Here is a 26,027-nt window from a genome sequence, read left to right as displayed (position 1 = left end):
AGGCTGGAGTGAAGTGGCTCACTGCAACCTCTGCCTCCCAGTTCAAGTGAGTCTTGTGCCTCAGCCTCCTGAGTAGCTGGGATTACAGGTGCACACCGCCATGTCCAGCTAATTTTTTTTTGTATTTTTAGTAGAGACAGGGTTTCACCATGTTAGCCAGGCTGGTCTCAAACTCCCGACCTCGGGTGATCTGCCCACCTTGGCCTCCCAAAGTACTGGGATTACAGGTGTTAGCCACTGCACCTGGCCTCAATTTTAGTGTATGTGCTGCTGAAGTAAGCACTGTAGTTTAACTTTCTATGGAAAAATGCTGTTTGTTTATTCTCACAAATGACAACCTAGATTCCTAGACTATCTTTACAGGAAGAGATGATTCTAAGTAGCTGCCATTTCTCTGCTCAGCACTATAGTCACTATAATGATTCTGGTGGTCTCACAAACTACCAAATAGCTTACAGAAATTACAAGCAGATGGAAAAACAAAACAAAATCTGGCACAAACTTAGCTAAGAGATTTTCAGTCTAGGCTGGCTGGCTACCAGTTGTGCAGAAATGTCCCTAGAAGTTTTCACCACAAGCTGTTTCAAGGTCTTGTAATGATTAAAATGCCATATGAACAGATCCATGCCATGAATGATACTCAGGTCACAAGAACTTTCTTCAGTCAGCTTACCACTTCGTTATAATCCAACCATGAAAGAAATGTAGTTCCCCATGGCAAAATACTATTTTCGTTAATGGGAAGATGCTGAAATCAGCTCTACATCTTTTAAGTCCCATGAAAGAGTTGAGATTTTGATAAATGTATTTTAAATCTTTAAATAAAAAGGACATTACTGATAAATTTCAAATTCCTTTATACCGCTTCCCAATTCCATTTTCACACTCCCTTCCCAGTGGTAACCAAAATTGTGAACAATTTCTGTGTCTATCCAATCAATTTTTCTATAAATTTATTTGTATCCACATATAAAAATTTATAAATGACATATTCTATCTTTTTATAACTTGCTCATCATTCAGCATGTTGAGATTCCATTCGTAATGCTAATAATGTAGCTTTAGTTCATTTTTAAACTTTTTTTTTTTTTTTTTTGAGACGGAGTCTGTCTCTGTCGCCCAGGCTGGAGTACAGTGGCGCAATCTCGGTTCACTGCAAGCTCTGCCTCCCGGGTTCACACCATTCTCTGGCCTCAGCCTCCAGAGTAGCTGGGACTACAGGCGCCTGCCACCACAACTGGCTAATTTTTTGTGTTTTTAGTAGAGACGGGGTTTCACTGTTAGCCAGGATGGTCTCGATCTCCTGACCTCGTGATCCGCCCGCCTTGGCCTCCCAAAGTGCAGGGATTATAGGCATTAGCCACTGTGCCTGGCCTCATTTTTAACTTCTAATATGCCATTGTATAAACATATCACATCTTTCCATTCCCCAACTGATGAACATTTTGATGACAGCTCACTTTTGCTTAGAAATGTAAAAGGTAATTTCTGAATATATTCAGAAAAAGAATTCCTATGATGTATGATAAAGTCTTTACTCCACTCATGGGTTCTATTGTGTTAAATGTCCAACAAACATCTGAATGATTACTATGTATTAAGGTACTATACATTAAGATATTGTACTAAGAAGTCATTTTGTAGGTCCAATCTAAAACCCCTTTCTCCGCTGTTGACTTTCATATTGCCTGTTACCTGTCCCCCTCTACATTTATTTACCCCTCCTTCTACCATTAGTATTATATCTGTTTTTTTTGAAATGGAGTCTCGCTCCGTCGTCCAGGCTGGAGTGCAGTGGCGCAACCTTGGCTCAATGCAACCTCTGCCTCCCGGGTTTAAGCAATTCTTTGCCTCAGCCTCATGAATAGATGGGATTAGAGGTGCCCGCCACCATGCCCAGCTAATTTTTGTATTTTTAGTAGAGACGGGGTTTCACCATCTTGGCCAGGCTGGTCTTGTACTCCTGACCTTGTGATCCACCCACCTTGGCCTCCCAAAGTGGGAGCCACCATGCCCGGCCTATATCCTGTTTTAAAGACCAATCCTGGCTGGGTGCAGTGGCTCATGCCTGTAAATCCCAGCACTTTGGGAGGCCGAGGTGGCAGATCACTTGAGGTCAGGAGTTTGAGACCAGCCTGGCTAACATGGCAAAAACCTGTCTCTACTAAAAATACAAAAATTAGCTGGGCGTAGTGATGCATGCCTGCAATCCTGGCTACTCAGGAGGCTGAGGAGGGAGAATCACTTGAACCTGGGAGGTGGAGGCTGCAGTGAGCCGAGATCGTGCCACTGCACTCTAGCCCGGGAGACAGGGCGAAACTCCATCTCAAAAAAAAAAAGAAAAAAAAAAAAAAGGCCTGGCATGGTGGTTCTACTATATATACAAAAATTAGCCAGGCATAGTGGCAGGCTAATTTGTAATCCCAACTACTCAGAAGGCTGAGGTAGGAAAACTGTTTGAATACAGGATGCAGAGGTTGCAGTGAGCCGAGATCATGCCACTGCACTCCAGCCTGGGCGGCAGAATGAGAATGTCTCAAAAAAAAAAAAAGAAAGAAAAAAAGAAAGAAAAAAGACTGCTGGCTGGGCGCGGTGGCTCACACCTGTAATCCCAGCACTTTGGGAGGCCGAGGTGGGTGGATCACCTGAGGTCAGGAGTTCGAGACCAGCCTGATATACATGTAGAAAACCCATCTCTGCTAAAAATACAAAAATTAGCTGGGCGTGGTGGCAGGCGCCTGTAATCCCAGCTGCTTGGGAGGCTGAGGCAGGAGAATTGCTTGAACCCAGGAGGCGGAGGTTGCAGTGAGTCTAGATCATGCCATTGCACCCCAGCCTGGGTAACAAGAGCGAAACTCTGTCTCAAAAAAAACAAAAAACAAAAAACAAAAAAAACCCTGCTGATCCTATACCAAAATCTCCCCTATCATTAAAATACAACCCCCCCAATCCCAGCAAAACCATTCCTGATACCACATGTTGCTATTATCCACTATCTCTCCTCCATTCCTATCCAAACTTGGGTTTGCTGTTTCTGATGCTGTTGATTATTGCTTCCCTGACCCTCTCAACTGTGTCAGCCTCTGTGACCCAGAATTCTCCTTCGGTTGCTTTATTTTATAAATAGAGATGGGGTCTCACTATGTTGCCCAGGTTGGCCTTGAACTCCCGGGCTCAAGCAATCCTCCCACAGCACCTCCCAAAGTGCTGGGATTATAAGTGTGAGCCACCATGCCCAGCCTGTCTCTTCCATTAACAAATAAACACCCAGGAATCTCTTATACTCACCTTTTGATCATCAGGAATTGGTTCCTGGGACTTTAGAAGTGAAGCTCTTTCTTCGTCTACCCAATTGCCCCACTCTTCTGCTGGTGCATTCCAATCAGAGTTGGGATCAGCAGAAGACAGACCATCTAAAATTTAACAGTGTGAATTAGGTGTCTATCATTTTTGCCATAAGTTAAAAGGCAAAAACTAAAAATTCCTTATGTTCAACTAAGCTGTAATTTTAAGTTATTGTTCTGTCTCCCAAACATATTTTAAGAGCCAGAAAAAAAAAGTAACATGATGGTAACAATCTTTATTCAATTTCTGCTAAGCATATCAAATGGTTAAATGGAATTTCTAAGAAATTCCAGAAAATTTATTAGCCATTTGATTCCACTCTCTGATTCCTTTGTTATCAGTCTCCTGAATTTCTTTTCTCTATCCATTTTTAACTTGGTCTAGGACCTGGTTGTTTTCTCCAATTTTTGTAATTGATTTATTTTCTAGGGTTTGGAATTAATTCTTAACAGTAGTACCAAAGTTATAATCCCTACCTGTCATTTTATACTACACCTCTCCTATCCTTATGAGCTTTTCAAAATTAGGTTCTTCAAATTCACCAAGTCATGACAATATTCAATCTCTTATTTTTCCCTCCTTCTTTTAATACTTAACCTGTACTTTCTTATATTTTTCAGATCATTCAATATGTTTTTTTATCCAATTATTTCAAAAGCATTTGAGTAACTTTCAGGGCTTCACTCATCATTTGTTATCAAAAATAAATTTTATTCTAGACTTCTAGATCCCTTTCTTTCACTATAGGAGGCACTAAATTTTTAACTCCTTGAGGAAGCTATCAATGACTTATTCTAAAAGGAAAAACCAGTCTTTGCTTTTACCCAGGTTAAACAAGTAGCTTTCAAAGTTAATTCTTCCCTTCTCTCTCTGCACATTATATACTCCTATATATGTTCCTGTAAATCTACTTATAGTCAGGTTTCATTTACAATGGTTTAAGATGACAAAGGTTAAGCTTTATTTCTAAGTGGTTAACAAGTTGTCCCAACAATGCTTAACTGAAAAATCCAGTCACTTCTCACTAATACCTAATGCTACTTTTATTAAATACTCAATTCTTTCTTTCTTTTTTCCCCGAGACGGAGTCTTGCTCTGTCGCCCAGGCTGGAGTGCAGTGGCATGATCTCGGCTCACTGGAACCTCCGCCTCCCAGGTTCAAGCAATTCTCCTGCCTCAGCCTCCCAAGTAGCTGGGATTACAGGCATGCGCCACCACACCCGGGCTAATTTTCGTATTCTTAGTAGAGACAGGGTTTCACAATGTTGGCCAGGCTGGTCTCGAACTCTCGAACTCTTGACCTTGTGATCTGCCCGACTTGCCTCCCAAAGTGCTGGGATTATGGGCGTGAACCACCACACTCAGCAATGCTCAATTCTTTTCTTTTTTTTTTTTTTTTGAGATGGAGTCTCACTCTGCCACCCAGGCTGGAGTGCAGTGTCACAATCTTGGCTCATTGCAACCTCTGCCTCCCGGGTTCAAGCAATTCTCCTGCCTCAGCCTCCTGAGTAGCTGGGATTACAGGTGTGCATCACCACACCCTGCTAATTTTTGTATTTTTAGTAGAAACAGGGTTTCACCATGTTGGTCAGGCTGGTCTCGAACTCCTGACCTTGTGATCCACCTGCCTCGGCCTCCCAAACTGCTGGGGATTACAGGCATGAGCCACCGTGCCCGGCCTTACTCAATTCTTTTATATGCATTTCAGTCTGTTTCTAGAATTTCTATTCTATTCCACTGATCTATTCCTGGGACAGTGCTATACATAACTCTGCAATATATTTTTGTATCTAGAAGGACAAATTTGTTTGCATTACTTTTATTTAGTACTCTTATTTACTTTTTGCTATTCTTATTTTTCCAGGTGAACTCTATTATTGTTTTTAACAGGGAGGTATAATACATTCTTATGAAGGTTTTAAAACCCACGTTTTGGAAGAATATATAACAATCTGGGAAAATGCTCACAGAAAAAAAAAATCATAGACAAAACTGTCTACACAGTATGATCTCAAATTTATATGAGGAAGAGACAGAAGAAAATAAAACATTATATATATAATATATATATTTTGTCTTAGTTTAAGAGACAGGGTCTTATTCTGTCACCCAGGCTGGACTGGAGTGGTATAATCATAGTTCACTGCAGCCTTAACCTCCTGGGGCTCAAGTGATCCCCCTGCCTCAGCCTCCTGAGCAGCTGGGACCACAGCCGTGTGCCACCATGCCTGGCTAATTTTTAAATTTTTTGTAGAGAAGGGGTGTCACTATATTGCCCAGGTTGGAATAATAAATATATTTTAATAGTGAAATTACATCTATCCAATCCTTATTAAGCACTTACTATGTGCTAGAACTTGAGCTAGGTAGGTACTAGAGATATAAAAATAAGTAAAATAGAATCCCTCTGCACATGCAGCTTGTAGTCTGTCTATTCAGGGGTAAAGATAGGTAAGCTTAGCAAACAATTAAATACAGAGTGATAGATTCTGCCATGAGGGCTGTGGAAACAGAGAAGAGCTAAGCTAGTGGAGGACAGGGAGAGACAACATAAGAATTTATAGTCTAGTGGACGAAAAACATGGAACAGGTGATTACAAGTGTGAAATGTGTTACAAAAAAGGAAGTTCCTTCCTGTATTTCTAAATTCACCACCATGAGCAAGTATCTGGAGTATTACATAGTAACACAGAGGCGAAGAGCATGGGCCTTCACATCAAACAAATGTACATTTGACTATTGTTCTACCACTTAATAAAAAGATGATTTTGGTTAAGTTTCTTAATGGGCTCTATTATCAACTTCATAGGATCGCTGAGAGGATTATATGAGATACATGTAAAGCAATTCATGGCAATGCAGTAAGCACTCAATAAGTGGTAGCTATTGTTTTTATTATCACTGATGATATTAAAACCAGTTTCTAATCTATAAGGCATGTACAGCTAAAAATTTATTTCTCACAATTCTGATGAACCTCTCAGTAAGATATACTTCATATGTAAGATAAACTTCAATTTAATCTAGTAGATGTCTAGAACCAACTACTCATCTTATACTAAGCATTCATTAATAATACATTTAGGAGGTTCACATACCAAAGCTATCATTGGTTTTGCTTAACTCTCACAGATAAGAAACCCAGATTTTGAAAACTGCTGTCCATAAGCCATGTCTCTAAGACTTCTTGCCAGAAAAGAAACTATTAAGTAGAAAAAAGTTTAGGCAACTGAGTGGGCAATATACCAACATTTCACCCATCTTCTTAATACATGTCGTGGGAGGTGGAGGTGAAAAATAAAAATCAAGTAAAATGCTTAGTAAAAGTATTTTTTTGACAGGGTCTCGCTCTATTGCCCAGGCTGGAGTGCAGTGGCAAGATCATGGCACACTGTAGCCTAGACTTCTCAGGCTCAAGTGATCCTCCCACTTCAGACTCCTGAGTAGCTGGGACTACAGGCATGCGAACCATGCCCAGCTAATTTTTTTTTGTAGAGATGGGGTCTCACTATGTTGCCTAGGCCGGTCTTGAATGCATGGACGCAAGACATCCTTGCACCTTGGCTTCCCAAAGTGCTGGGATTACAAGTGTGAGCCATGGCACCGGCCTGAGTAACTAATTCTTAAGATTCATAGGCCTAATATACTAAAAAACTTCTTAGACATAGTTCCCTTAAAAATGATTCACAGTATAGTTTGCTTCAATTATAATCTCTCATCTCTAAAGTTTCCCATTAGTCTGCCAATGTCTTTTCAAAGAGCCATACTGGTTTTCTTTTCAAAAGGGTAAGGAATTTGTCTCTCCATTTAATTCGCTTATGGAATAATGTTTTAGGTTTAAGCATCTCATGGCTGGTCTTTGGTTGTCAGCTGTTTCTTGTCAGAACTTAATTCAACGTAAACTTTAATAACTTTTTAATAAAAGAAAACAATCATGTTAGAAAGACATTCTCCAGTGTTAACCACACTGGGTTAGTTAACCACATTGGGTAGACTTATTTTGCCACCAGAAGCACACCAACAGCAGAAACAGCAGCACTTACTGGATATTTATTATATTTATTATATGTGAGGCAGTGTTCTAAGTGCTTTATATGTATTAACTCATTTAATCTTCTCAGCCGTACTGTTGGGGAGGAATTACTATTTTTACAGATGAGGAAATTGAGGCATAGAATAATCACGTAACCTGCGTAAGGGCAAAGGCAAGGAAGTTAAGATTGAAACCCAGGTAGTCTGTCCTGAAAGCTCATGCTCTCAACCACTCCATTATGCTGCAGTGAATTCATTCACTCCTGTGTGCCAAGAAAAAGTTCTATTCAACATCTGACTTTTTACATGGGTTACAATAATGCTGTTCCTTTATGGTTAAGATAGTAATGGATTAATGTATGTCTTCAACCTGGAGGGTCAATATATTAATTGTATCATACTGTAAATGTAAATCTAACATAATATACTTTGTGGATTAGTAATCTCAAATACTAAATCATTCATTTTGGAAATTCAGAAGCAATAATTAAATTCACTGAGCACCAATAATAGAGCAGAATTAAAGATGGTGACACAGAAAATAAAGTTTACAGAGAAAACGTTGAAGAAAAACTCTGGACTTAAAAAGACTGCCAATACAGCATAACAAACTTGAGGAAGATGGTGTTTCTGATACATATTACTTTGATTAAGTACAGAATCCTGTGGATACATGTTTTAAAAATCTTTTATTTTAGCAGCCAATCATGTTTTTCACATTCAAAGTATCTTAATATGGATAAAATAAAAAGTGGATCTATTCTGTCCAGACAGGAAAGCCTGGAGACCTGTCCACTCAATTTTCCTCTGCCTCAATCCACAGCAGCCCAAGATACCTTTCTGCTTTTCCTATAGTCACTCCTATCATTGTTATAATCACTCCTCAATTCTATTCTGCATGTAGCTGATAATTCTTTCAAAGCACAAATACATGTTTTTTTTTTCTCCCAAAAATAGTGCTTTCACATCCTTGTAAAACCTTGGATTTAAATACTTCATACACAGTCAGCCCTGCGTATCCACAGGAAAAAAAAGAATGAACTGTGCCTGTACTGAATATGTACAGACTTTCTTTTCTTGTCATTATTCCCTAAACAATACAGTATAACAACTATTTACACCATATTAGGTACTACAAGTAATCAAGAGATAATTTAAAATATATGGGAAGATATATGTAGGTTATATGCAAATACTATGCCATTTTATCATAGGAGACTTCAGCATCTGGGGATTTTGGAACCTGAGGGGGGTCCTGGAATCAACCCCCCATGGATACTGACAGATGACTGTAATTTACAGAGCTTTCATGTTCACCCATTACCTCATTAAAACCTCATAACAACCTATGAAAACAGATATGACACGTTATTTGCTCGATTTTACAGCTCCCAGATAAGTGACAAAGCCCAAACCATATGAGGTACTACATTTTAGAGTCAGGACTAAAATTCATATCTACTGTCTAAGCTAGTACTGAAAACCCCCAGCTCCCTAATCTTTAGCCAGCAATTCAAGGCACGGCACTTTACAATATGGTCCTCCCTGATCTTTCTCCCCTCATCTCCCTTAATCTGTAAAAACTGTGCTTTAACCACATGTCGCAAGCTTACCTTGATGATTACTATCATCACCAAGCCTGTACCAGAGAGTGGTTAAGAGCATGAACTCTGGAGCCAGACTAGCAAGGTATGAATACCACCTTCCTCCATTTAACTAACTGTGTGGCCTGGGGAAAGCTAGATAACTTTCCCTTGTCACAGTTTTTTCATCTGGAAAGTGTGGAAACAAATAAAACCTACCACACAGAAATGTTTTAAGCATTAAATGAGAAATAAAATCCAAAAGACTAAAACCAGTACCTGGCACACAGTACAGTGTTTTTATTGTCATTCTTATTACTACCGAGCACCTATGTATAAAGGCTTTCACTGGGTCCTGAGTGTATAAAACAGTACTAGTCCCTATTTTCAGAGGGTTCTTAACTCTACTTGGAGAAGCAAAACATATGCTTAAAAATGGTGGAAAACCCCACAGGGAACATATAAGTGCTAACAGTAGAAAACAGTAAATAGTAAAAAAGGATGTGAAATAAAAATTCAGAGAAAGTAAATTTTGAGATTTAGGTTTGTGAGGGAAAAACCTCGTATTTTTGGTTTTTTTAAATGAAGACGGCATGAACTTTCTGAACATACAAACCATATTCTTCCTTTCTAAAATGAGTTTTCCTTTAACTAAACTTCTGTTGGCAACTGGGTTAGGAAAGTAGTTTTCCACCACCACAAAAATGTGTGTACACTTCACAAATACAAAGCCATTCCTGTATATTGAAGTCAGTCTATTATACTACCTAGGAGGAGAAACAGACATTCATTTAAAACAAAAAATTTAAAAACTAGAAATATTACAGAGCAACCAGAAGAAAACTTTATGTTTAAATATTGCCTCAATTATGAAAATTCAGTTTTAATTCTACAGGTATTCAATAATCAGGTTTCAAGTAGTACATTTGGTATTAAATTATATTATGACCTTTAAAGGTGAGAAATTAGAATTAAAATTAAAACATAAAGCATGAATTCAGGGTGCTAGAAAGAAAATTCTGAAAAAAATAACTGATAATTTTTAAAAGGACATACTTAACCCAGACCATTCATCATCGATATAGGGTTGATTACGGCTAACATCCCACTGATAATCAGAAGTGGTAGACTGAGAAACTGGCTCAGCAGTAGACCCTTAAATGAAAAACGAATGCAATAAAATTAAAAATGGAATTTCCTAATGGTGTTTCATAACAATAGTTCTATACTTTGACACGGAGACTTTATTTTAAAAATTTCTCCTAAAAGGAAAAATTCAGACATTAGAAAAAGAGTTAAGTTAAAAGGAAAAGTAGAATTGAGGGTAATTTTAGATTAACTATGATAATCACTTGATCAAATTCAATGATCAGAAATTTATGTTTTCCCTAGCACCAATCCATTAGATTTTGTGTTTTGTATTACACATCAACTCGTTACCTACAATTTTCTTTTTTTTTTTTTTTAAGACAGGATCTTACTCTGTCACTCAGGCTGAAGTGCAGTGGCATGATCATGGCTCACTGCAGCCTCAACCTCGCAGGCTCAAGAGATCCTCCTACTTCAGCATCCCAGGCAGCTGCTAGCACAGGCTTGTACCACCATGCTGGGCTTTTTAAATTTTTTCTTTTTTTGAGACAGAGTCCCGCTTTGTCGCCCAGGCTGGAGTGTAGTGGCACAGTCTTGGCTCACTGCAATCTCTGCCTCCTCGGCTCAAGCAATCCACCTACCTCAGCCTCCCAAGTAGCTGCGACTACAGGCACACATTACCATACCCAGCTAATTTTTGTATTTTTTGTAGAGATGGGGTTTTACCACATTGCCTAGGCTGGTCTTGAACTCCTAGGCTTAAGTGATCCTCCTGCCTTGGCCTCCCAAAGTGCTGGGATTATAGGCATAAGCCACCATGCCTGGTTTCCTGGCTTATTTTTTAATTTTTTTTTGTAGAGATAGGGTCTCCCTGTGTTGCCCAGGCTGGTCCTGAACTCCTGGCCTCCAGGGATCCTCTTCGGCCTCCCAAAGTGCTGGGATTACAGGCATGAGCCACTGTGCCCTGCTTACAAATTTCAAGAAGTCAAAAAAAGTTGTTTTTTCCTTCTTCTTAATGGAAAATAAAACACAATAGAAATCTCTGCCATCGATCATTTTAGTCCTGGATGTTTCAGGGCTATGTATCCTCAGAACCCTGAAAGAGGGAACTAGAAAATGTCTGAGTTAGCTAGAATGTTTTGGCTAAGAAACATTAAAAAAATAGGTGGTTATCTAGAGAGGTGAGGCAGAGAGAAGCCAAAGAGACAAGAAGAGTTGCAGGAGGTCTAGAGACTAAGTTCAAGTGCATTTAAAGAAAACAAAATATTATTTCATAAGTTTTGTCTGTTTTTGTTTTTTCTCAGGTGAGGGGAGTAGGTTGGGTGAGAGTGGGTTCACACAGTCTTTTAGGAACCTGATGAAAGCTGTGGTAGTCTACTGTCCAGAGCTTAACACAAAATTTTGCATATAGTTTTGGGGGCATATGAGTCCACTGATGCCAGGTCAAATCCCTTGCTTTATAGATATAAATTCATTTTAGGACGTAAATGTAAAGCAGTAGTTCTCCATCAGGTGCGCGCATGCACGCGCGTACACACACACACACACACCCCTTTTGAATCGGAATTTACTTGTGTACTGGAGTCCTTAGATGACTCTGATATGTATTTTGGATTCAGAGCCACTATATAAAGAAATGGTTAGGAAAAAAAGATACTTGATTAGTATAAAAGTGTTACACACAATCACGTCCTCCTACCACAGTCCTTACTAATTTATAAATTTCTTCTTGGTTACAGATGATCTTACCAGCAGCATTCCACTAATATATTATCCGCTTGATATATACTCTCTCTCTCTATGTATGTTTAACATGTATATTTTAATGTAAACTTTAACCAACAGAGTAACCCTATAAAATTCACATGTAATAAATATATTATCTGCTTAGAAGCAGTACTGTAACACTGGTGCTATTCCTTTAGCAGCCCACATTGCTTTCTCTGCATATATGAAGGGAATAGCATGTGTGTTGTACAGAGTCATCAAATGAGGAAGCAATAAACTTGTACCTCTGGAACTGAAATGTGGTCTATGAGATCAGAGTTTAACAAACTATGACCCACAGACCAAATCCAACCATCAGGTTTTTAATATGGCCCATGAGCCAAGAATAGTTCTTACATTTTTAAATGATTAAAAAAAAAATCAGGCCAGGCGCGGTGGCTCACGTCTGTAATCCCAGCACTTTGGGAGGCTGAGGTAGGCAGATCATGAGGTCAAGAGATGGAGACCATCCTGGCTAACACGTTAAAACCCTGTCTCTACTAAAAATACAAAAAATTAGCCGGGTATGGTGGTGTGTGCCTGTAGTACCAGATACTTGGGAGGCTGAGGCAGGAGAATCGTTTGAACCAGGGAGGCAGAGGTTGCCGTGAGCTGAGATTGCGCCACTGCACTCCAGCCTGGCGACAGAGCGAGACTCCGTCTCAAAAGAAAAAAAAATAATAATAATAATTCAAAAGAATAATATTTTAGAACCAGACAGTCATTTGCTTACTGTCTCAGGTTGCTTTCCTGTTACAACGGCAGGGTTGAGTAACTGCAACAGAGGCTGCATGGCCCACAATGCCTAAAATGTTTACCATCTGTCCCTTCATACAAAAAGTTTGCTGATCCCCTTTGTAGGTTAGTGATTCCAGACACTGTGGAACTACAAAATTAGTAAACTGGGTCCACGAATTCCAAACGAAACAATGTCTCCCATAACTTTTATATATATATATATGTTTTAAGACAGAGTCTGTCACCCAGTCTGAAGTGCAACGGAGCACTCACGACTGATTGCTCATTGTAGCTTCAACCTCCCGGACCAATGCGATCCTCCCACCACAGCCTCCTGAGTAGCTGGGACCACAGGCAAACACCACCATGCCTGGCTAATTTTTTTAAAAAAATTATGTAGTGATGTAGTTGCCCAGGCTGGTTCTGAACTCCTAGGCTCAAGTTATCTTCCCACCTCAGCCTCCCTATGTGCTGGGATTACAGATGTGAGCCACCACACCTGGCCTCCCATATTTATGTAATACTTGTTAAATACATATAGCTTCTATATGATTAACAAAACATATATCCATTTAAGTAATGCAGAATTAACAGTAGTTTATTAGTAATCATGTATTTTATAAATCAACAGATACTTAAGAGTTATTATGTGGGAATCTATAACCTGAAAGGGTTAGTTTTAAACTCATGATGAGTAACGGTGAACAGAAGTAAAATGTCAAATTTTAACTAAAAGTATGGTAGGGCTACCTTAGCAAGAGAAGAATATGAACCTGAAGGGAAGGCCTTGCATGTGTATTTGTCTGTGTGCCAATGCACTGTCAGTGATCTCAAGCTACAGAATCCTTACTCCCCTAGAGAGAGGAATTAAGCCATTTGCACATAAGAATTTATGTCTTCTCTTCTTGTTGTAAAGGCCTCTGCCACTTTATAATACCTGCTGTTTATATTGATAGCAGTACTTGATGTTGATTAGCTCTTCAAATAACAAGCACTAAAATTAAACAAATGTTTTTGTTAGCTGAACAAAAGACTGTTTTCACATACCAGAAACAGCAGAGTTAAGTGTGAGAGATGCAAAAGAAGCAGAATTCTGTTCAGAGGTATTCATTCCCCTATCCACACTAGACCAAGCAGCTGTTAAAATAAAAAACATCACTTGGAACCTTCAATTTGCAATCAGATTTGAAAGATATGTAAAGATTTAAAACTATGAGAATATTTAAAGATAACCTTAGAAATGAGAATCACTTAATATAGCAATAGCTACTATTTACTGAATATTTATTATGTAGCTGGGCCCCTTACACCAACCACTTCTAATCCTTACAGCAACTTTGCTAGGCAGTTTTGGAGCAATTATGTGACTTGCTGATAGCTAGAAAACAGAGGAGCCACGAATGCAACTGAAGTCAATTCCCAAAGCCTATGCTCTTTTCCACTGTACCAAGCTGCATTATTATCTATCATAATTAAGCAGCTACTTTGGGATAGCACTGAACTTGGTACTTGACTTTCAATACAACAAATCCTCACAATTACATAAGTATGAGGTTCATACAGGTTAAATAACTAGCCTCAATATTTTCAAGACATTTCTTTCTTATTTTGAAGAACGTAAACCTCCATGAGATGAGTCACATCTGTCTCTTTTCAGTGACCCATTACAAACCTAATTGAATATAGTTCCCTTTCAATTTCAATAAAGGTCCTAGTCTATCTAGGCAGGAACTCTTAATTTGCTTTTTAATATTATCTGTAACAACATTAAGCAAATACCATCTAATTTATGTCCTAATTATGAAATGCTATATAGTTTTTATAAGTAAATTGTAGGCTGGGCGGAGTGGCTCACGCCTGTAATCCCAGCATTTTCTGGCGCCGAGGTGGGCCCATTACGAGGTCAGGAGTTCAAGACCAGCCTGGCCAACATGGTGAGACCCCATCTCTACTAAAAATACAAAAATTAGCTGGCCATGGTGGCACGTGCCTGTAATCCCAGTTACTGAGCGGAGGTTGCAGTGAGCCAAGATCGTGCCAAGATCGTGCACTCCAGACTGGGTGACAGAGCAAGCCTCTATCTAAAAGAAAAAAAAAAATTGCAGATTGTAAATATCCCAAAAGGTCACACAGTTCCTAACATTACTCCATAAAATTCAACCATTTCTTTTACCAAATATGAAAGGATGCTTCACAGCATAGAAATTAATGCTTTCTTCTTTGCTGAAAATGAGAGTGGGAATTTTGGGAAGGTCTCTTTTTTTTCTTTTTGAGATGGAGTCTTGCTCTGTTGCCCAGGCTGGAGTGCAGTGGCACAACCCTGGCTCACTGCAACCTCCGCCTCCCGGGTTTAAGCAATTGTCCTGTCTCAGCCTCCCGAGTAGGTGGGATTACAGGCACGTGCCACCATGCCCAGGGAATTTTTTGTATTCTAGTAGAGATAAAGTTTCACCATGCCCCCCAGGCTGGTCTTGAACTTCTGGGCTCAGGTGATCTCCCCGCCTCAGCCCTGCAAAGTGCCAGGATTACAGACATGAGCCACCACACCCAGGCAAGGGAATATCTCTTTCAAACAAGTTTTGATACTTCTACACAATTTTTCAATATAATGGGGAGGAAGGGAGAGCAAGCGTATAAACAATGTAATTAAATGATCTAGAGTTTGATTTTTAAGGGTATTAGCTTTAAAAGAGAGGGGCTGGGGTTGGCGGCTCACGCCTGTAATCCCAGCACTTTGGGAGGTCGAGGCAGGTTGATTACCTGGGGCTAGGAGTTTGAGACCAGCCTGACCAACATGGAGAAACCTCGTCTCTACTAAAAATACAAAAGTAGTCAGGCGTGGTGGAGCATGCCTGTAATCCCAGCTACTCAGGAGGCTGAGGCAGGAGAATTGCTTGAACCTGGAAGGCAGAGGTTGCGGTGAGTCAAGATTGCACCATTGCACTCCAGCCTAGGCAACAAGAGCGAAACTCCATCTCCAAAAAAAAAAAAAGAAATATTTTTCTACTTACATACTAAAAAGTTTCTAGTGTCTATTGCTCCCTCAAATTGGAAGAGAGAAAAATATCTGCAATAAGCATGAGAGAAAAAATTGTATGTTTAATGCACAAGAAAGTATAACTAGATTTAAAAAATAAAACAGTAGGCAGATGTGGTGGCCCACATCTGTAATCCCAGCACTTTGAGAAGCCGAGGCAGGTGGATCACTTGAGCCCAAGAGTTTGAGACCAGCCAGGGCAATATGGCAAAACTGCGTCTCTACAAAAAATACCAAAATTAGCCAGGTGTGGTGGCACATGCCTGTGGTCCCAGCTACTAAGGAGGCTAAGGCGGTAAGATCATTTGAGCCCTGGAAGTCGAGGCTGCAGTGAGCAATAATCACACCACTGCACTCCAGCCTGGACAACAGAGTGAGACCCTGTCTCAAAAAATTAAAAACAAAACAAAACAAAAAAAACACAAAGAGTTCATTAGACAAATGGGAAAATGACACGAACAGACAATTCATAAAAGAAATAAAGATGACCAAGAAAGGGCCGGGCATGGTGGCTCACGCCTGTCATCCCAGCACTTCGGGAGGCCAAGATGGGCGGATCATGAGGTCAGGAGTTCGAGAACAGCCTGGCCAACATGCTGAAGCCCTGTCTCTACCGAAAGTACAAAAATTAGCCGGTTGTGGTGACAGGCCCCTGTAATCCTGGCTACTCAGGACACTGAGGCAGGAGAACCACTTGAACCTGAGAGACGGAGGTTGCAGTGAGCTGAGATTGTGCTGCACTCCAGCCTGGGCGACAGAGTAAGACTCCGTTTCAAACAAAAAAACAAACAAAAAAATAAATGACCAAGTTAGTTATGGAAAAATTTTCAATCTCATTAGTGATTCTAAAAAGTTAACCAAAATAATTTATGTACTTTTTGCTTATCGAATTAGAAAAGGCGAAAAAAAAAAAATCCCCAACCTTGGTAAGTATATGATAAATGGGCACTTACACTGATGCTTTGAGTATAAATTAGAACAACTCTCTTAGAAAATACTTAGGCACTATGTAGTAGAGCATCACAAACATTCATATTCCCTTTAATCCAATATCACTCACAAGACTCTGTCCTTAAGAAATAACTGCCAAACATGGCCAGGTGTGGTGGCTCACACCTATAATCCCAACACTTTGGGAGGCTGGGGCAGGAAGATCACTTGAGGTCAAGAGTTCGAGACCAGTCTGGCCAACATGGTGAAACCCCATCTCTACTAAAAAAAAATACAAAAATTAGCCGGGTGTGGTGGTGTGCGCCTGTAATCCCAGCTACTCGGGTGGCTGAGGCACGAGAAATGCAAATGCTGAAACTCAGGAGGCAGAGGTTGTAGTGAGCTGAAATCATGCCACTGCACTCCAGCCTAGGTAACAGAGTGAGACTCCATCTTAAAAACAACAACAAAAAAATCCCAAACACATATATTCAGTAAAACATTATCTACAACGGGTTAAAAAAAGGAAAATTGGCTGGGCGTGGTGGCTCACGCCTATAATCCTAACACTTTAGGAGGCGAGGTGGGCGGCTCACTTGAGGTCAGGAGTTTGAAACCAGCCTGGGCAACATGGTGAAACCCCATCTCTACTAAAAATACAAAAAAAAAATTATCTTGGTGTGGTGGCGTATGCCTGTAATCCCAGTTACTTGGGAGGCTGAGGCAGCAGAATTGCTTGAACCCAGGAGGCAGAGGGTGGTGTGAGCCAAGATCACGCCATTGCACTCTAGTGTGGCAGCAACAAAGTGAGACTCCATCTCAAAAAATAAAAATAAAATACTTCTTGAATAATATGGGAATAGTTAAGTAAATTATGCTAACATTATAGGGCCATTAAATATACTTACAAAAAGTAAGGAAAATGTTCATGTTACAATGTTAAGTGGGGACTAGGGGAGACATAAATATGCACATTCAATTTGAGTTACATCAAAAACAAAAATACTAAAGCAAAACTACAGGCCGGGCGCAATGGCTCACGCCTGTAATCCCAGCACTTTGGGAGGCTGAGGCTGGCAGATCACCTGAGGTCAGGAGTTCAAGATCAGCCTGGCCAACACGGCAAAACCCCGTCCCTACTAGAAATAGAAAAATTAGTCAGGTATGGTGATGCATGTCTGTAAATCCCAGCTACCTGGGAGGCTGAGGTAGTAGAATCGCTTGAACCCGGGAGGTGGAGGTTGCAGTGAGCTGAGATCGCACGACTGCACTCCAGCCTGGGAGACGGAGCGAGACTCCATTAAAAAAACAAACAAACAAAAAACAGCAACAACAAAAAACACTATACACAGTTGCGGACAGGAGAAAGGGAGGGAGAAGGAATATAAACAACAGTGGTTGTCACTAGGTGGCACAGTGATAACTGTGGGATTTTCCTTATCATTTTGCAGTTTCCCACGTGTAATGTGGATTTCTTTTCTATAATACACACACAGACACACACACACACACACGAAAATTAACTTGCTTTTAACTTAATGGCTCTCAACAGAAATAAGCTTCTCAACTATTGGTCTTTATATTAAAATCCAGAGGAAAATTTAATTATCAATGGGCACTTTGCAGACTGTAAAATACTCTGTAAGTGGCTGTTATCAACTATATTTCCATTTACTATTTTTATTTAGACTCAACAGAATTGCTGAAATTAATCAAAAAGTCTACTCACACATTACATGTAACCCACCACTAAGAATATATAATTACACCAGTTAGCCACGTTGATAATCAAATGTGATAAAGTATGTGAAAGCACTCTGCAAAGAGTAAATGATAAATGTTATTTACTTATTTAGTTCCCACCTTCCTCTACAAAAAGGATGTGAGATGAGTTAATTATTACTATTATTTCTGCAGAGCAGTACTTATTTTTCTATTCATAGGATTTTTTCCTATTTCTGAAAAATTAACAATGTACAAGATTAGTAATTTTAAATAAACTTAAATTTTTCTAACACTTCTTACCAATGCCAGAAAATATGGAACGGTCACTCCAACTCCTTCCCCAGTCTTTTCCATTTGCATTAGCATCTCCAGTGTCTTGACTCCAGGCAGATGGCTCAGTTTTCCTCTTTCCTGCAGAAGCAGGTGAAACGGAGTTCCACTTCTCCTCACCTGCACTGATCTGTGAGGAGAGTTTTACAGACTTTTCATTCCAGCCTCCTCCATTGACAGTGAGGTTTTCATTCAATCCTGAAGAAACTTAAAGAAAAGAGAATGAAGATTAAAAAACAGGTACATGACTTCTTAAAACTGGGATATGTTCACATTTCTATGATTGCTTGACTTATATTTATCACTCACTTCCCCTAGTATCCTTTGATCACCAAGGATTGCCTTTTTAATTTAAAAACAGGAGGCTTGAACATAACATATATACTAACAAAGTTGTCAACAGCAGAATGACTTGCTCGAAGGAAGTACAACAGAGCAAACAGGAAAATGACACATATTCTGAATACTCACCCACTAAGAATATGAAGACATCTCCTTAGTTACATGTTCTTTCCTTAATTATTTATGTATATTACATTATGTATCAAGCAATGATTCTAAAACCTGGCTGCACATTAATATTAACCGAAAAATTAATTAACAATAGACTCTGGAGCCTCAGCCCAGACCAATCAAAATCAGAATCTTTGTGGTGGAGCCCACATATCATTATGTATGTATAGTGTAGGTATGTACACATACACGAATACACATAAGTGTGTGTACAGGTAAGTACATGTTTCTTTTTACATATGTGTGTGTACGCGTTGTTTTTTAAAGCTTCCTGGATAACTAATGTGTAGCCAGGGTTGAGAACCATGAGCATGAAGGAAGCTGACAGTGCTAAGAACAAGCACTGAAAAGCCTGAAATGAGGCTGGGCACGGTGACTCATGCCTGTAATCCCAGCACTTTGGGAGGCTGGGGGCAGGCGGATGACCTGAGGTCAGGAGTTTGAGACTAGCCTGGCCAACGTGGTGAAACCCTGCCTGTACTAAAAACACAAAAATTAGCCAGGCGTGGTGGCAAGTGCCTGTAATCCCAGCTACTCACGAGGCTGAGGCAGAATTGTTTGAATCCAGGAGGCGGAGGTTGCAGTGAGCCGAGATAGTGCCACTGCACTCCAGCCTGGGCAACAAGCAAAATTCTGTCTCCAAAAAAAAAAAAAAGCCTGATGCCTGTAATCCCAGCACATTGGGAGGCCGAGGTGTGTGGATTACCTGAGGTCAGGAGTTCGAGACCAGCCTGGCCAACATGGTGAAACTCCATCTCTCCTAAAAAATACAAAAATTAGCCAGGTATGGTGGCTGGTGCCTGCAATCCCAGCTACTCAGGAGGTTGAGGCAAGAGAATCGCTTGCACCCGGGAGGTGGAGACTGCAGTGAGCCAAGACCACGCCATTACACTCCAGCCCGGGAAACAAGGGCAAAACTCCATCTCAAAAAAAAAAAAAAAAAAAGCCTGAAATGAGAAGGTGCTTTTTTCATTTCCAAATTTATTTTACTACACCACTTTTGTTTTCAGGTCAGGCGTAATACTCTACTTAATTCAATCTTTATCATAAATGAGTAAATAAAACATTTTCTATTTATAAAACAATGAAAAACTTTAGGCTATAGTCCATTCATTGTGAAATATTTGAACTGTCAAGGAAGCAGTTAAAACATTATAGGAACTAAGGCTTTTTTTCTTTTCTAAACATACAAGCATCAAGTATTTTATCCGATACATGCTACATTAAACCCAAGCTCAACAAAAATCTTTCTTCTCTACTGACTTAGTAGTGATATAAACAAGATTCAAAATTGCATATAAGCGACTACTGAATGTTTTTATATATGGGGGAAAAAAGACTAGAACATACCAAAGATTGTTAGAAGTGGGAGTGATTTTTCTTTTTATTTATTTTCCAAAATCTCTGGACTGTGATTATGTTACTTTATTAATTAAAAATCATTTTAAGACTTTTTTCTTTCCTTCTGTGTCATTCATGTGAGGAAAGAGATATGTATATAAATTTCTATTTTGACGGGCCTTCAATTTAAGTTATATGTAATTTCTCTCACCCTGAAGTGTAGAATCTCCTTTTCCAGATTTAAAGTTGCTAACTTGAACATTTAGATGAGAATCACCTGGTTAAAATAGAAATAAAATTTATTTAATACTAAATAGGCCACTATGCACATTAAATTAGGAGTAACACATAAATTAATTTTTACTTATTATCTATTATAAATTGCTCCTTCAAGTGCTAAATTCTTCCACTGGAAAAAAGTCAAAAGTTCCCTGTTGGTAAGGAATTGAGTTTTCTGGTTACCATATTCTTAGTCAACTAAAATGCCAATAAAGAACCTGGAAAACTGCTTATGTACAGACAGAGTTTGCTATTCTATAACGGTTATCAAGATTATTTTAAGTAGGAACTGGAGTATTGGGCTCTGTAATTGGATTCAACTTTGCCACCTCTCAACAACACCAGCTGCCTTTTCAACAATCCTGGAAGCAAACACATCAACTTATGAAGAATTTTGCCAGTATTTGGGACCAGGACTTAGGAAATATGGCAAGAGGTGAGAATACACATTATAACACAAAAATACTATTTCTTTGACACTAAAAAGCATAATGATCACAATGTTTAAAAAAACCAGCATGACATAGGATTGTGCTAGCAAGGATGGCATGCACAAGACAGTGAAAAAGAATCAACAAAAATACTAAAGCATAGCTAATATGTAACAGTGAAAATGGGTAAGTAGAAGTCATTGCTGTACCATGGCAATAAATTCCACCAAGTTATCAAGCAAAAAATAAAAGGTAACAAGGCTAAGAAAATGGTCTGGAAACAACTGAGGTGTGGGGAGGTGGGAAGGTCATTAACAAAAAGACAAGGAAGATACTCCAATGCTTTCAAGCAAATTGAACAGTATCACTTTGCAGGCTGGTGTCTCCAGGGTAAAAATGATGGTAATGTAAAGAGCGGGCTACCAAGAAGCCACCAGTATTGGATAGTATGAACATATGAAATATTAATACTTGAGAGAAAGAACATTAGCTCAATCTTTGAAGTTGTGGTCTAGCTCTATCAAACATCTATGGTATTCTCAAAAAGCTGGGGTGATAAGAAATCCAGACACAACCTGTACTAACCAGAACATGCATGATTCATCTTGGAATGAAAGCTCTCAACATGCAAAATGGTGATAAATCATTTCATTTAATAAATGTCTTATCCACTCTAAGGAACGGAGATGCAAGAGAGTTGGGGCAAAGTGATACACACTAGAAAAGTGGCAACATCATTTTCTCATATGACTCAAGGCAGAAAGGCAAATTTTAATTTAATAGGCCATTCATTAGGCAATATGTAACAAGTAACACTGCTGGTATTCGGTAAACCGATACACGGTTCACAATACTCTCATGAAGAAGGGTATATCAGCACAATGATGTTAGCATTCAAAATAGTCAGATTTTGACATAATGATATTTTGTACATCCGAATAAAAGGAGTTTGATTTGATGTACCACTGTCTTATGTTCCACTAATATACCTTTATTCTTCTTGGAACCAACAGGAAATGATGCGGTTGTAAGTTGCTCGGTGGTAACTGTGATGGTATTTTCTATCCCAGGGATAGTTGAATCCAATGAACCAGAATCAGTCAGCACCTTATCACGTTTACGTTGCTGTCGTTTCTCTCTGTGACTAATTTTAGTTTCCCAGGCTCCTGACACAGCCCCAGAAAAAAAATGTTATTCAGTAAGGGGAAGACAAAAAAGTTGTAGTTTTGGGGGAGAAAATGGGGTGGAGCACATAAAATATCATGATAAATTTAGATGTTAAGCTAAAACCAAGAGTGTTGATTATATTAACTCATCCTAAGAATGTGTTCTAATTTCATTATGTTGTTTTAGGCAACTGCTATTATTTATTCTGGTAATTTTTATCAAATCTGTCATCTATGGTTTAGAAAAAGTGATATATATAAGTCATCTTGTCTATCTTTTTTTATCTTGCTAGGTAGAAGTGATAGGAGAGTATTATATATAATCACTAATACATGGGTTTATTAGGTGATGATAATAAATGACTTCTAGCGAATTTTGTACAAAGTCTTTCAGGAATGGTATATTTAAGAACCATGGGGAGAAAACAAACAAACAAACCATAATTCCAGGAGACAAAGACAAGATGAATGACTTTTTAATTGATCAAAATACTGAGCTTGACTTTAAATTTCAAGGCAGTTCTCTTCAGAAAAAGCACTACTGGATCCTTAACAAAAGTGTTTCCTAACAGTGTCACAGCTCTATATATTAAGGTCTACAGTAATAAAAAAAGAGCTAAATACAAAATAAAGTAAAACAAATGCAGTTTTTATATAATACACTTTGATAAAAAAAGGATTAAAAAATTTTCTACAGTCCTTTCCCTTGCTCAAGTACCTTCATCAACTTCCTTTCCATCATGGCGTGAACTGTTTTGCACTGCTTTAGCATCTGACTTTGATTTCTTCTTATTTTTCTTTGACTGAAAGTAAAATAGAATGTTACTTAATATTTCATTATGTTTTTGATAAGGAGTCAGTAAAATACATAATGAAATGTATGATGCTGACAACTAAAAAAAATTTAATGTTCGATTTAAAAAACTTAACATATTAAGTGGCAATAATAATCATATGAGGTTACCATTGAGTGAGTGGTTACTATGTGTTAAGTATTCTGTACTCATTTCCTTATGTATTCCTTAAAAGAAACTTGCTGGAGAAGGTATTAGCCCCATTTTAGAGATGAGGAAATGAAAACTCAGAGATGTTAAATATTAACTAAATTGTACCACATCACAATGTTAGTAAACTAAGTCATAATAGGAACTAGGTCTGTCTGGCTCTTCCACATCATGCTAATATAAGTTACATCATAAATAAGGTACTGTAATATGGTGTCAAATATCGAAGCAATAAAATTAAAACCTATTGCAACATGTTCAGATGAAAAATTATGTGATGATTATTGTTTTTGGATTGCATAAAGCAGATTGTTGCTATATCCTATGTATAACAAATTAATGGGTCAATTGTACATAGCAGGTACTATTTTGTCAGTTTCAAAGCAATGTTAAAATACCTAGGATTTGTATATAGATGTTTAATAATAGATAAAATACCTATACACAGACAAGCTATGGCTGTTTTCGAATGATCTTCCAATTCCCTTCTGCTAATATTGTTTTATCCTTTCAAAAGCTTGCTAAAAACGAAATAAGCCATAATTTCTGTATTTAGATAAGTGCTTCCAAAAGAGAATTAATGTTTATACAATAGTATTTTTATACTTTGTATTCACTTATTTAGCTATTTATTGACATCAGCTATGTTTATGTATTACCGCACGCTCTTTTTTTTTTTTTTTTCCGAGATGGCGTCTTGCTCTGTCACCTAGGTTGGAGTGCAGTGGCGCGATCTCAGCTCACCGTAACCTCCGCCTCCCGGGTTCAAGCAATTCTCCTGCCTCAGTCTCTGGAGTAGCTGGGATTACAGGTGCCCGCCACCACACCTTGCTAATTTTTGTATTTTTAGTAGAGACAGGGCTTCACCACGTTGGCCAGGCTGGTCTCGAACTCCTAACCTTGTGCTCTGCCCGCCTTGGCCTCCCAAAGTACTGCACACTATCTTAAGAGGCAGTAAATGAATTTGAGCAAGTGAGTAAGCAATGACAGAAAATTGCTTTTCCTACCAATAAAAAACCTGCATATATTCTCAAGTGACATGATCTCTTGAAAGCGATTAAAAATTGTCTTTGACAAAAGATTACATTAAAAAACTAATTTTTTTTTACTGACCTCATAATTGATTTGCGTTTGTTTCATTGCATGTTCTCATCATTAACATGTATGTTTAATATACTGTTTTATTACAGTATGTATATTTAATATACTGCTTTATTACATGTACCAAACTAGACTCACATCCACTTAAGAAAAAAAGATATGTGGAGATATCATCCACATACCATAATATTCACCCTTTTAAAGGTGCACAATTCAGTGGTTTTTAGTATATCTGAAGTTGCACAACTATAAAAATTATTTATTTTTTTTGAGATGGAGTCTCGCTCTGTCACCCAGGCTGTACTGCAATACCGTGATCTCAGCTCACTGCAACCTCTGCCTCCCAGGTTCAAGCAATTCTCCTGCCTCAGCCTCCCGAATAGCTGGGATTACAGGTGCCCACCATCACACCTAGCTAATTTTTGTATTTTTAATACAGACAGGCTTTCACCATGTCGGCCAGGCTGGTCTCGAACTCCTGACCTTCAGTGATCTGCCTTGGCCTCCCAAAGTGTTGGGATTATAGGCGTGAGCCACTGCTCTCAGCCTCAAAATTATTATTTAATCCCAAAAAAGAAACTCTGTAATGATTAGTGTTTACTCCCAGCTTCTCTTTTCTCACTGACAACCATGATTCTACCTTCCGTCTTTGTCTTTACCATAGCCACTCTTAAGTAAAGATAACATATTGAACGTCTGTCAACTACAGTTGAGCAGAGGCAGCAAACTTTTTCTGCAAAGGACCAAACAGTAAATATGTTAGGCTTTGCAGGCCGTAGTAGAGTTTTGGAGCAACCACACAACTCTGCTCATATAGCATGAAAGTAGTCACATATAATTTATAAACAAATGGGTGTGACTATGTTCCAATAAAATTCTATTTACAAAAACAGGCATCTGGCTGGATTTGGGGTGTCAGAGTTTGCTATCCTTGGTCTAGAGCAGTGCTGGCCAACAGAAGCATAATGCAAACCACATATATATTTTTAAAAATTTCTAGTAGACACATTTTTAAGTTAAAATAGGTGACAATTTTAATATTTAACACAACGCATCTATAATACTGTCATTTCCACATGGAACTCATATTAAAAAAGAAACACAATAAGACAGTATGTAAAAGAAAACAAAGTAAGTCTTCGAAATCTGGTATGTATTTTACACTTAACAGCTATCTCAATTTGGACTAGTTGCTTTTTATTATTATTATTTTTTGAGACAGAGTTTCACTCTTGTTGCCCAGGCTGGAGTGCAATGGCACGATCTCAGTTCACTGCAACCTCTGCCTCCTGGGTTCAAGCAATTCTCCTGCCTCAGCCTCCTGAAAAGTTGGGATTACAGGGCATGCGCTACCCTGCCCGGCTAATTTTGTATTTTTAGTAGAGACAGGGTTTTTCCATGTTGGTCAGAGTGGTCTCAAACTCCTGACCTCAGGTGATCCACCTGCCTCGGCCTCCCAAAGGGCTGGGATTACAGGTGTGAGCCATCGCGCCCAGCCAGACTAGTCACATTTTAAATGCTCAATATCCACATGTGGCAAGTGGCTACCATATTGGACAGTGCAGGTCCACAGGAACTGAAGTAGGTATTCCCATTTTACAGATAGAAACTGACGC

At 38.9% G+C, this 26,027-nt stretch overlaps 1 protein-coding gene across 1 annotated transcript in view; it reads right to left on the bottom strand.

Annotated features, from left to right (window-relative positions):
- MTDH (metadherin) overlaps window positions 1–26,027 on the bottom strand; it is an 82,493-nt gene that overhangs the window by 21,133 nt on the left and 35,333 nt on the right. The window contains exons 3-8 of the mRNA XM_011999996.1: window positions 23,025–23,109; window positions 22,130–22,306; window positions 20,642–20,707; window positions 18,547–18,783; window positions 10,017–10,115; window positions 3,289–3,413 (exon numbers count right to left, since the gene is read on the bottom strand). Of these exons, the coding sequence (XP_011855386.1) occupies window positions 3,289–3,413; window positions 10,017–10,115; window positions 18,547–18,783; window positions 20,642–20,707; window positions 22,130–22,306; window positions 23,025–23,109 (789 nt within the window). The remainder of the gene's footprint in view (window positions 1–3,288; window positions 3,414–10,016; window positions 10,116–18,546; window positions 18,784–20,641; window positions 20,708–22,129; window positions 22,307–23,024; window positions 23,110–26,027) is intronic.

The sequence above is a fragment of the Mandrillus leucophaeus genome, unplaced genomic scaffold (assembly GCF_000951045.1).
Source record: "Mandrillus leucophaeus isolate KB7577 unplaced genomic scaffold, Mleu.le_1.0 Scaffold611, whole genome shotgun sequence".
Lineage (NCBI taxonomy): Eukaryota > Metazoa > Chordata > Mammalia > Primates > Cercopithecidae > Mandrillus > Mandrillus leucophaeus.
This window is presented reverse-complemented; position numbering and strand designations above follow the sequence as displayed.